Raw genomic sequence first — 13,008 nt, 5'->3', positions numbered from 1 at the left:
ATGGAGTGAAATAGAAAAAAAACAGAAAAGAGGATTTTAAAAATGGGGGCCTCTAGTGGCGTGTAGTGGAAGTGCAGGAGGTAAAGTTGTAGCAATGGGGGATGGGAGTCGGCGTCATGGTGACGCTTCATCACATCACAGTGACCTTGAATACCGAAATAGAAAAAAAATGGCAGGAGCTGAAATATTGGGGCTGAGCGTGCGGCAATAAATGAGTGAGTCACGACCAAAGAAAGAAAAACAGCTGACAAGTACAAAAAATTATATCCCAGTTTTACTTATAAGACATATTAAAAAAGTGTACATTCATACATTACAAAGCTCTAACGTCCTCATATCATACTGAGATTGTGCTGCAGCTAAACTGATTATTCAGTGACCAAAGGCACACAAGGAGGAAATGTAATCAGCTGTAAAAATGGCTTATGTTTGCAGTTTTAGTGCAGTCCTGTAACATGCTCTCACAGGTCTCAGAGCTGTTTGCTGTCTGAACAGGTACCAGAAATAAAAAAAAAAAACAACATTAATAGATCCAGTCATTGGTATATTTCAAAAATAATTATAGTTTGTTATTATAATTTGATTCTGAATCAAAAACATGAAATGCTCTTTCAAAATTATAGTGAAATTATGGTTTGAAATAATGAGATGTTTTTTTAAATGAATGAGACACATTTATAAAGTGCTAAAGAAAACAAATATATAAAAAGTTAAAGATTTGAGATATGGAGTCAAAAGTTTAAGATGATTTTGATCAGGACTGTCAAACATAAGGCCTAGGGGGCAAAATCTGCCCAGCAAAGACTCCAATCCAACCCGCTGGACAGCTTTGGAAAATGTTAAGGAGGTCATAAAATTATGACTTTTAACTGCATTTTATTACGTTTTGAGCATCTCTTCCTACTATTCCTAACACATGTTCCTTCATTTTACACCAAGGTAATAGATTCATTAAATAAAATAAATTAAATAATTAAATGACTTAAATGAAGATCAAAGTCGATTGTGCATGGCCATCAGGTACAATGAGCTCAACATCCCTGCTTTAGATGCTTACATACTTGGGGGGTTGGTTTGTTAAAAACAAGGTATAGGCCATTACACAGTAAATCCATTTTACCTGTTCCTCTGTTGAGCTTATGAAAGGTGCCACCAGCACATAGCCGGTTATCATGATTGTGCACTTCTGCAGTTGATGACAACAGAACAAGATAGTGGAGGCCCACGGTAAACAAGCAGGTCACTCAAGTGTAAGTCAGCCATCTGTGTCCAGCATGGGCTCATCTACTGCTGTTTTTCACCCAGAGAGGAGCTCTCTGCTTCCAGACCTACTCTCCTCAAAGACTCTGTGTACTTTCTCTTTCCTATGTTGACAATGTCCTCGATCTCTTCGGCCAGGTCTCTCCGGCCGCTCTCGATCATAGCAGCCACCAGCCGAGATACTGCCCCGGGTGCTTCGTTCTTCTGCGCCCGGGCCCAGTGAAACAGCATGTCCAGGACCAAGGCACCCAGATTGTCCCTGGTAGCGAAGGAAAACACACCACTGAAATATATGTTCAAATCCCACAGTAAACTCTCTAATCTCCTACTGTTATACCTGTTATATCTAACGCACATTAGTATTAAAATGTGAATAGATTCGTACATTAAAATCCTACACACAAATGCAAAAACACACACACACGCACACACACATACATATACATAATGCGTTTTTCTTCCACCTCCAGGATGAATCAATAGAGGGTTTCTGAACACGAGGAGAAGGGGGAGGGCCAGATGAGCATCAGCCTGTGTGTAATCTCCTGCAGTGTCCCAGATGGCTTCGTGATGGCAGTGCAGATTAAAACAATCAAAATTCACTAGCATGTCTCTCCCACTCCGGGAATTTTCCTCCTGTTACATACATCTCACGCCATCTTGTTCCTGGCAAAGCTTTGACTGTGCCATGATGTGTGATCACTCACTCAACAAATGTACTTTCCTCCTTTTCTTTTTTTTACCTCTCTCTTGGCTAAAAATGTAAATGACTTAGTTTGACATATTTATTTTTTATATGGCACCCATTACCAAATTATTCATATATTATTAACAAGAATTTGAGATAGATAGATAGATAGATAGATAGATAGATAGATAGATAGATAGATAGATAGATAGATAGATAGATAGATAGATAGATAGATAGATAGATAGATAGATAGATAGATAGATAGATAGATAGATAGATAGATAGATAGATAGATAGAGTAATGTTTTCACACACACTTCTTTTGCATAGAAAACTATCCACTCAGAACACATCACAGAGATTTCAGAATGAGGTTGCTTGGGTAACCCTCTAGTGAATTTCCTACTCTGTCATTCAGGGGTATTTTTGAGCACCACTGATTATCACTTCATTCACTCACCTAAAAGTTGAGAGTAGTTACTGACTTATTTGGAGGTTCATAAAACATAAAAAAATGTATTTGACATTACTGATTTAAAATCAACACCTTCAAGCTCGACTGAAATGTGCAGCTTCCACGTGGAAAAGCCAAATGTCTTCACTTAAGTAATTCTAAGTGAACATGATTGTTCAGTCCTACCTGTTCTTGTACTGGATGCGTTCCAGTTCTTGATAGCTCAAGCCCAGATTGAGGCCAATAACACGCCAGTCTTGTGCTATCTGAAGAGAGATGGACAGCAGGTTGGCTTCTGTCAGGTAGCCACTCTCAGGGTCACCCAGGTTCAGAGGAGGATACTCGACCTCCTCCATGATGAAAGTGTTCTCTGAGTTTAGAGCCTACAAGAACAATAAAGAAAGTGGTCCCTTTAGAGCATAGGGAGAAAGCCTCCTCTGAAATAATGCTTAGAAAACGTTTTTCTGTACTAACAAGAGTCTAGTTTAGAAACTAATAATAATGTATATAGACAGAACATTTTACATGCAATAACATCTTTTAAGATAAGAATAAAATAGGATCCATCTCTTCAACTGACAGGAAGTCTTAGAGGTAAAGTTGTAAGCCACTGGCTGTCGAGTCCTTTCCTCTTTCTGGCTACTTCCTCTGGCAGGTTGCTGGGAATCTCCCCTCTATAAAAGGACACCTGTAACAGAGGTGCAGAGCATATTATCAGTGTTGTCCAAAACCTGTTTAACCATAAAACATAGAAAGCACATTTACCTTTTTAAATGTGATTCATTATAATCAACAAGAACATTTATTAGGAATTAATCTCCTTTAGAGACAAACTCCATTGGGCAAGAAGTATTATATATCAGGCCCTGAGAACAGTTTTATGTTGTTGGTCGCTCTGTGGTTCCTTGGAAAAACAGGCTGGATTACACTGTTTCCAGTTTAGAATAACAATTCCTTTAAATTGATAGCCCAGGGTCCACGGTTTATTGAGTTAAACCAAAATTGCCCTCAAATAATGGAGCAAGCACACCGCAGGGCAGCGAGGAAGAGTTTCTTTATTGCCACGCCGAAACTGATGCGATTCTTTATTATCATTGTGAAGTGGGTGAAGTGTGTAATTCTCTGTCTAACATGCTTGCAGTTCCAGACTGATGTTCGTTGGGTTGCCAGTAAAGATTGAGTAGGGTACTACGGCATTCCCATGTGAGCTCCACAGAGTAAAGCTGACGAGGACAGATCTTTGTCAATAAACCAGTTCTCCACATAGATGCCTCTGTTAAAAATGTTCTCTTATTCACCATGCGAGGAGCACAAGTCTTCTCCTTGGATATCTTACTCATAACAGACATTATCCAGACATATACAAGCACACAGGAAGCACCAGTGAGTTTACTAGAAGGAACTAAAACAGAAGGCTTTTTCCTTTTTATTCCCCTTTCCATAAAAACTGCACTACATCCATTAGGAAATAATGGGAGAGAGACCACCAATATCTAATATTCTAATGGTGAGCAATTGCAACAGAGAATTTCATTAGTTTTCAATCAACTGTTTTAGGTATCCTAGGAAGGTACAAGCTGTAAAAGAACCATTTTTAAAGAAAGTGTAGTCTTCTGACAAATCTCAGCTGTCAGGCTTAAAATTTGGATTTATAGGTCCACCTAAATAGGTACCTGGCACAAAGGACACACAAATAGATATCAGTGAAGCAAATCAGGCACACCTCACCTCCCACACACATTTGGGGATAACTACTTTCTTGCTATCTTTGGCTTCATGTTGCTCTAAAGAAAACATGTGAAAAGAGATTTATTATCTCTGAACTAAGCCATGGGACATCTGAGAAGTACTGAGAAGATGATATATGCCTCAAGAGAATGTGTATCTTTTTTAGTATTTACTTTACCTTCGTCTCCCCAAAGGTAAGGTCATTCAGCTGTCTACTTTTAACAGAGTGGGGTCTTCTGAGGCCATTCATAGAGAAATTATATCAATTCCCATGTGCTTCCACACATTTTTTTAAACCAACAGATTTAAAGGTATGTGGGGTCTATGTATGTAATGTTGTGCTATCTTAAAAATCCATACCTCACATTAAGTGTTCAGCTTTTGCTATAGACTAAAACGCTTGACCACAAGTTTTGATTCAATTCTGAGCTACCAGGACTGGACCTGCAGTGTTTTGAAAGGTGCAACTAATATTTTTTTCCAGCTCCAATGTAGCATACAGGAAAATGATGAGCTAAAATACAATAAAAAGAAACCACAGGACTGAATCAACACCACTAAGACAGGATCACAAAAATCACAGCAGTAAATATTATAGAATTGTTTTAACCTGTAAAATAGTGTAGGTCACATCTGGTCCCATCATGTAGAAATTGCTGCACAAGCATGTTAAAGGATAAAGTGCATGATGGCACTTTCACAGATGTGACCTTCAAGCTCATTTATACTGTGAAAAGTCCGTTTTTTTCTTATATACTATATTTGCATGCAAGCCTGTGAGTTTAAAAAAATGTGCTTTCCTAGTTAAATATAAAGCAGACAGTGTGTGCATGGTGGTGGTGGTGGTGGGGGGGTGGGGGTCTATGACTTACCTGCCCCCTCACTGGTCCCTTCTGAGCCTGTGCTGAACAGATATACACTTCCTTCAGATTCTTCAGGCTGGAGTAAAACTCGAAACAGAGTCTTCCCCCCACACAGTCTGGTCTATCTGGAAAAAAACAGGGAAATATCAGTGTGAGACAAAAAGTTATGTCAGGCCAATCATTACACAACCGCACATCATAAGACCTCGGAAGAAAAGACAAACAAGCTAAAGTCCTTCTCCTGGCATTGATTAAATCCTTAAAAGAATCATCTGTATAGGTTTAAACACATATTTAATTTTTGTCCAAGAAGATAATTGATTCTCCTTTAAAATGACCTTTGTCCTGTTTATCGTGTGCAAATCTAGTAGTTAATTTTCAAATCGCGATTTCCAAAACACAGCGACATTGTATTCCTGGGGAAAAGTAACCTTTAAGTTAATGAAAATGTCATCACAAACAAAACATTTAAAAAGGTTTAGCGCTTTGGTGGTAAAAAAATTTTTACAGCAACAAAATAGGTTGTGTTATTTTGAGCCATGTTTTAACTGTTCCTCTTCTCCCCTTCTTTGCTCCTATGTGTCTGTTTCACTGTGACAAGCAGGGAGGGGAGCAGAGGAGAAGAATAAATGCACACAGAAGGTGAAACAGTGAACAGAGGACCTAACCCAAGCCCAAAACAAACTATGAAATATTGAGTCTGAAACCATTGCAACATAGAAATGAAGCTTTTTGATCTGATTACATAGTTATCTATGAATGTGCTGCAAATATTATGTAAATCTTGGTTGTGATTCCTATATCTGGCAACTTCACCCCACACGTGCTGAAGGACGACGGGATTTCTCCCTTAGATTGGTTACCCTGGCTGACAATACAGTTCAGAGGAGAAAATGCCATAATGGTATAGTCTGCTCTGTTCACTAATGATATAAAAACACCATCCATCCATCTTCTTCCACTTATCTGTATCAGGGTTGCCAGTTAAGCTCACTGTGTGAGCAGTGGCGACCATGTGATCAGTACAGTAGATTTGATAAAAACTCCAAATCAACCTCAAACAAGTTTCTCTAAGGCTTCATACCTGTGCTGATTTCTAAGCCTCTTTCAAAGCCAGCAAAGAACTGCTCTCCTTCCAGCAGGTCACACAGGTCTGAAGGCTGGGGTCCATCATATTGTTCTGTCAAAGACTGCATTCTGCTCTCTACCTGTGCAGGAAACACCACAACCATTGCTTAGCACCTGAGCATGCAGTTTACACCAGAAACAAATCAGTTCAAAGTCATACACTACCAAGGCTATGACACCACCCACAGTGGCTGACTCTGTGCACAGTGACAACACAGGAAAAAAAAAATCACCACAAACCTTGTTAGAAGGTAAGCACTGCAGCAGAACCTGTGAAGGATCAGTTTTCCTCTGGAGGACCAGGAACTGGACTTTGAACTGTTTTAACCTCTGGTAGATCTTCCTGACCGCCCCACTGACGCAGCGCTGTGTAGTATACCAGAGCCAGTACCTGTAGTGGTACACACATTATAATCCTACACTGTAAATTACATTTCAAAAGTGCTTTATGGTGATATAGAGCTGACCCTTACCAGGAGAAATGCGTAATGTAGAAAATGGCATACAAATGGGTAACATAGAGAGAGACTTGTGCTGTGATGTCAGTCCAGGTTTGGGCAGTGGGATCTCCATGGAGCAGATGCAAACAGGACATATCAACTGTATGGCCTGCAAAGAAAGGGAGAAAAACATTAATATACACTAATTTAATGTGTTATTACACACATGTGTGAGCATCAGGAGGGCCTAATGTACCGGTGACACCAGATGGCAGGGGAATCTGAACTTTGATTGGCTGTAGAAAATGCATGCTGGGAGTCTGGGAGAGACAAAGCAGGGGGCTGACTCTGGCCTGAGGATCACCGCACAGCGCCTGCACGTCTGACATAGACACCTGCAACACCTGCAAATCAGGAAACACCAAAGTCTTGCAGACCAGACAAGAACAGTGATGTCAATCATGTGTAGGTACTGCTGCTAGCTGACCTGTAAAGTGATGGTGCGAGTCTCCACTGTGGAATCCGGAGGAAAGTGAAGCTTTACTCCAGGATCAGCACTTGACACCAGTAAGCCTCCGGCTGGTGTGACAGAGCAGCTGTCCTTTACTGGGCGAGACACGGCCATAAACCAAGAAAAGTGGTTCACTGAGCAGCATGCCAGCTAAAGGTACAAAAAGAAGCCAGTTTCACCACTAATATAGTAATACTGTTTGTCCAAGACAAAAAAATAATTGTAATAATATCCATTTGCAGTAGCATGTTTTATGGGTTACCCTGGCTGGACGTCCCCCAGGGCGACTGCTATGGCTCTCACTTCCTCTCCTTAGCTCAGTGGGCAAAGTACTCCATGACTGTCCATCAAACGTCCGCACCACCACCTCCTTTCTTTTCGTCCGGCGATATGGCACACATACCTCAACAGGCTGTAAGCATTTTAGAGGTGAGATGCATTTATCTCATGCAAGTGCAAGAAAGAAACAGATAGGAAATAGCAAATATTTGATGGAAACCACTCAAGTTACTAGTCACATTCACACATTCATACAGTGCTTTATTTTGTGCATTTTAAGCCCATTATCTACCTCACATCCACACCTATGGCACCTGCTAACCTAACGTGCAAACAAACATAGAGAAATGGCCCAGGGTTTGATACATACATTCACCAGCCACTTCATTAGGTACACCTGCTCAATCCCTTACTGATATCAGAGGCCAGAGGAGAACAGCCACACTCCTTTGAGCTGATATGAAGGAAACAGTAATTCAAATATCTACTCATTACAACCAAGTATGCAGAAGAACATCTCTGAATGAACAACACATTAAGCCTTGAAGCAGATGGTTAGCAGCAGTGGAAGACCACATCGGGTGCCACACCTCACAGCTAAGAACAGGAAACTGAGAATACAACTGGAAAAACATTGCCTGGTCTGATGAGTTTTTTGGGAAGTCTTTTCTTGGTAAACTTTGGGCATCTTACTACCAAGTAAGCATCATTTGAACACCACAGCCTACATAAGTCTTACTGCTGACTAATCTCTTTATGAACACAGTGTACCAATTTTCTGATTCCTGCTTCCAGCAACTGGTTTCTTGGATATGACAAAGAACTCACTGTACTCAAATGGCCTCCACAGTCACCAGATCTAAATCCAGTAGAGCATCTTTAGGATGTGGTGGAGCGGGAGATTCGAATCATCGATGTGCAGCCAACAAATCTGCAGCAACTGTGTGATGCTATTGTGTCAATTTGTACCAAAATGTATAACACTGTGCTGAATGTATGCCATGAAGAATTAAGGCAGGGGGTCAAACCTGGTACTAACAAGGTGAAACGAATAAAGTGGCTGATGACTGTATAACTAATATTACAAAAGAACTAGGTTGGTCATGTTTACCCGAGTGCGTAAATAACTAAGGTTCTAAACAAATATGCAAACAGAGGTAAAGTTCGGTTTCTCCACAGCTGCAAATCACAAACTACCAAATCATGATAACTAAATAGTTATGGAGTGTTCCTATACGCTTTAAAATACCTTTAAAAATGTGACTCCATGAGGACGAAGTTCCAGCGGATGACTAAGAAGGATCTCATGCTCCTCCAGCTGTACCCACTTTCGCTGTGGCCTCTTCTCGGCCCAGGCCAGTTTTGTGGCTGTCACTATGCATCCTGGGGGGAACACCAGCTCAGCCCCCCCTGGGAGGAACACGTGACACCCGGCAGACGAAATGCAGAAACTAAAGAGCAAAAGGAGCATCAAACCTTTTTTTTTTTAAATATAGCTTGTATCAATTTAACTAACGGTATTATTTCAAAGAATGAGAAAATATGAGCCTGCTATGAGTGACACTGTACCTGTGCTGATTAAACCCAATGTGCAGTTCTGGGAGTTTTGTTTCTGCTTCATCTGGTGAGAATAAAACACAGTTAATATGCTAAAAACAAAGTTCAGCACTGCATGTTCAGGATCAAAATACATTGAGCTCTAATCGATTTTAAGCTCCTGTTTTTCTCTGTTCACCAGGTGTAGGAGAGAGAGGAGGAGGAGTTGGAGGTCGTCCCAGGGGATTGTCACGGACGTCTATTTTAAGCAGAGGCAGTTTGTTCAGACAGAGTGGGATCAGACGGAGGCCATTGCTGTAGATGACAAGTTCCCTGAGTGAAAGGAGAGAACCTGGGCAACAAAAAAAAGACAATGTTACTCTTTTTGAATTGCTCCAGAACCAATTTATCTTACATTAAGTGATTTTTCACTAGACACACCCACTCACCCTTATGCCCTTACCCATGCTCTCTGGTAGCTGCTTTAGCTTGTTCTGGGACAATTCCAGCTTAACAAGCTCCTCCAGTGAACCAATTTCGTCAGGTAGCTCCTGGAGGAGGTTATTTGACACATCCAGAGTCTGTAGTGCTTTCAGTTGACCCAGACCCGGGGGGAGAGACACCAGCTCATTCCCCAGGAGGGAGAGGTAGGTGAGGGAGGAAAGCTGGCTTATATCAGAGGGCAAAGCCGAGAGGTGGTTGTGACAGAGGAGCAACGAGGACAACATGGAAAGGCTAAGCAGACAGGATGGTAAACAGGAGAGCTGGTTGAAGGAGAGATCCAGGTGCACCAGATGGGAAAGTAAGGAAACAGATGCTGGTAAGGTGGTGAGGAGGCCAGGCAGGGGGTCACCCCTTGAGTCATGTAAACAGTGTCCTTTAGTTAGAAAGAAAAATGCAATTAGAGCAAAAGAAAAAGACAGAGAATCACAGAAGAATTATCATTCTATGACACAGTATTACATAGTTTAACTTAACTAAAGGCAACAACTAAAATGCAATGAAACAAGTATGGTGACAACCAGATGACACTGAAATAAATTTATGAAAAAAGTACCCCGAATAGCCAGTGATCGTAGCTTTGTCAGATGGGACAGGACATCCAGTGCACCATCCAGCCCTGCTTTTTCCTCAGAGCCCAGCCTCAGGTACTGAAGGCCCTTCAGCTGCCCCGGGATGGACTCCCAAAGGAGGGGCAATGCAGCTGCACCTCCCCGGTACACATCCAGGGTCAATCTTGTATCAGTCAACACAGCTGAAAGCTCCACGGAAGGAGGCAAGGGTGGAGACAAGGACAAGGGAGAAGAAGATGAGGAGGAAAAGTCGGTGTGACGGCTGGAGGAGTATGAGCAGGAGGGAAGGGTGGATATGGAGGGAGCACAGGTATCCATAAGGCTGATGGGAGACACAGAGGGGGGATCAACAACATCTCCCTGCTCTCCAAACATAGTGGGGCCAGCCATCCTCTCCTGTTCCTGATTCAAAAGTCCCCAGATTCCGTGGGCCAAAATTTCTGCAACTCCACCTGAAAGGCTGCATGCAGGTGTAACCTCCACCTCTCCGTCTTCCGTGCTGGCTGCATGGCATCCACAATCTTCATCGGGAGGCGCGTCGTCTTCGCTGCCTCTGTCCATTGAACACACAGTCTGTTAGCTGACTTGCCCCTCGCCCAGTACTTTCCTGAGAATTTCTCCCCGCATAACATTTGTTATGTACAGGTCATGTCATTACACCCAGACGGAGCTAAGAGGCTCCCATGAGAAGGGACGAACAGTTTATGTGTGGCACAAGTTCTGAATTAGTTTAATCTAACCACTACGAAGCTAAACGTTATTAGTTATGGCCATAGCTATAATTAAGAACAAAAATGCTAATTAAAAAATATCCGCTCACTACGGTGGAGCTCTTAGTATTCGCTTTAATTAACCAGAGCTGTGTACGACTTAATGCAACGTTATTAGATTACTAACGTGTAACAAAGGAGTCTGGTTTCTTAACTCTTTATCGCTACTTCCGGAAACCAGATTGTTTTTTAAAAAGAGGGCTCTGCGTCACTGTTGTTCGTTTGTTTTGTTCACAAGATCTGGCGACGGAAGATAGGAGGAGTCAAATCGACATTTTCCGTTTAATTCTAGAAGCCCGCCCCTTCGGTAGCTCTTGTGTATCACAACGAGCGCCTTGATGGTGGCGCCGCCAAAGTTTCAGCAGAGAGCGGGACTGTCGTTTTAGCAACGTGTGCAGTGATGTTAGTCCCCCTTTGTCCATCGGGCGGCGCTGTTGAGATCATTTTATTGCTGTAGGCGTTAGTGTGATGATGTCCACCCATAAACACTATTTTCAGATGTTTCATGCTATGAACAATTTTAAACGCGAACGTAATGATACGATTAATGAAATAATTGTAAAATTATTTTTTTAAATTGGTAAAATTACCAGTGACTGTGGAGGTAATTTGAGTACAGTGAACTCATTGTCATGTTTAAGAAACCAGTTTGAGATGATTTGAGCTTTGTGGCATGGTGTTTTATCCTGCTGAAAGATTCCATCAGCAGGCTGTGGTGTTTAAATGATGCTCAGTTGGTAGTAAGGAGCCCAAAGTGTCCTAAGACAAAATCCCATACAACTTTACACCACCACTAGCCTGAATCTTTGATACCTCCAATGGATCCAAGCGTTCTTGTATTTTTCAGAGATGCTCGTATATATACCTTAGCTTAAGTATTTGAGCTATTTTTGCCTTCATATCAGATCAAAGTGGTATGGCCATTCTTTCTTGACCTCTGGTATCAAAATGACATTTTCACCCAGATCACTGGATATTTTCTTATTTTCAGACTATTCTCTGTAAGCCCCAGGATGGCCTGTGGAAAAAACCCAGCAGATCAACAGTTTCTGAATTACTCAGGCATGCCTGTCTGGCCCCAACAACCGTGCGCTTTTGAAGTTATTTAAATCACCTTTATTCCTAATTCTCATGCTTGGTTTGAAGAGCACGTTGTCTTGACCATGTATACATGCCTAATGCATTGAGTTCCTGATTTAATATTTGCATTAACTTACAGTTAACATATTCATATAAATTATACACATACCAAAATTGTTACTTTTAACTTACTGACAAATGTTACTTAAAAGTAAGTCTGCAGTTATTCTGGCATACACAAAACAGCCATAACATATGATATTTAATATATATGTATGTTTATAAATAAATATTTTTTTTATATAGAAAATAGCTCTAGAAGACCTTTAGCTTCTATACTGTCATCATTCGTCCTCAAACGTGCTACTTGTTTTTAACTGTGTTGTCCATTTGTTCAGTGATAAGTCCAGAAATCAATATGTCGATGAGGAAATTATGTCAAAAGGTCATAGTGGAAAATTTGCTTTAAAGTGTAAAAGTATTTGTTTGACTAAGATAAATTATGCCGAAGGTCAAAGGTGGTAGAGTCAGAGTGATCAGAACATAATACTCGGTCAGAAAAAAGTGTCACCTCCTGTATTCTTTTGTTGTTGTTTTTTAGTGGCTTTCTTATGGAAGAAATATGGTGTCCCGAACAGAATCTGAATCAGTTCCCACAGCAGTGACTATTTGCAATCTATTTCTGTGAAGTGTTGCAGAAAAACATTTCAGTGTTATTGCTGGGTGTACTTCAGGCGCAAGAGATTTGGGACTTCATTACTGTATGTTGCGAAACCCTACTACCATTTCAACTTGTACCAATGTTTACTATTTTGTGGCGATACGCGCGGGAGGTATGTGTGTGTGTGTGTGTGTGTGTGTGTGTGTGTGTGTGTGTGTGTGTGTGTGTGTGTGTGTGTATGGGTGGTGGTGGTGAGGGGGGGGGGGATAATCTGGTTTATTTTGCCAATATTGCATAACAGGAAATCAATACACCTTCCGAGCGATAACACCAATCGTTGAAGAAAATCCTCATAGTTGTCAGGACATGTTTTCCTGACAACGAAAAAACATAAACAGATAGACAAATATAGAAAGGACAAAACAAAACGCCTTGCTCCGTCTGGGGACGAACTTTTGACAGCTGTCAGAGAAGACGCGTGTGACCGCTCTGTGACTTTCCGGGTGTTTCAACAACGCAGAGTGTGATTGGTCG

At 41.3% G+C, this 13,008-nt stretch overlaps 1 protein-coding gene across 1 annotated transcript; it reads right to left on the bottom strand.

Annotated features, from left to right (window-relative positions):
- Positions 1-273: 273 nt before the first annotated feature.
- On the bottom strand, positions 274-11,074 carry pidd1 (p53-induced death domain protein 1). The gene is given in 16 exon segments (XM_082539846.1): positions 274-1,293; positions 1,296-1,519; positions 2,592-2,788; positions 2,986-3,093; positions 5,006-5,121; positions 6,081-6,204; positions 6,365-6,515; positions 6,598-6,733; positions 6,821-6,968; positions 7,052-7,225; positions 7,338-7,487; positions 8,604-8,805; positions 8,924-8,975; positions 9,090-9,242; positions 9,354-9,767; positions 9,948-11,074. Coding segments are annotated over 16 exon segments (2,964 nt in total). The 5' UTR covers positions 10,525-11,074; the 3' UTR covers positions 274-1,255.
- Positions 11,075-13,008: the final 1,934 nt, after the last annotated feature.

The sequence above is a fragment of the Aulonocara stuartgranti genome, assembly GCF_965226115.1.
Source record: "Aulonocara stuartgranti genome assembly, chromosome: 7".
NCBI classification, from domain to species: Eukaryota; Metazoa; Chordata; class Actinopteri; order Cichliformes; family Cichlidae; genus Aulonocara; species Aulonocara stuartgranti.
This window is presented reverse-complemented; position numbering and strand designations above follow the sequence as displayed.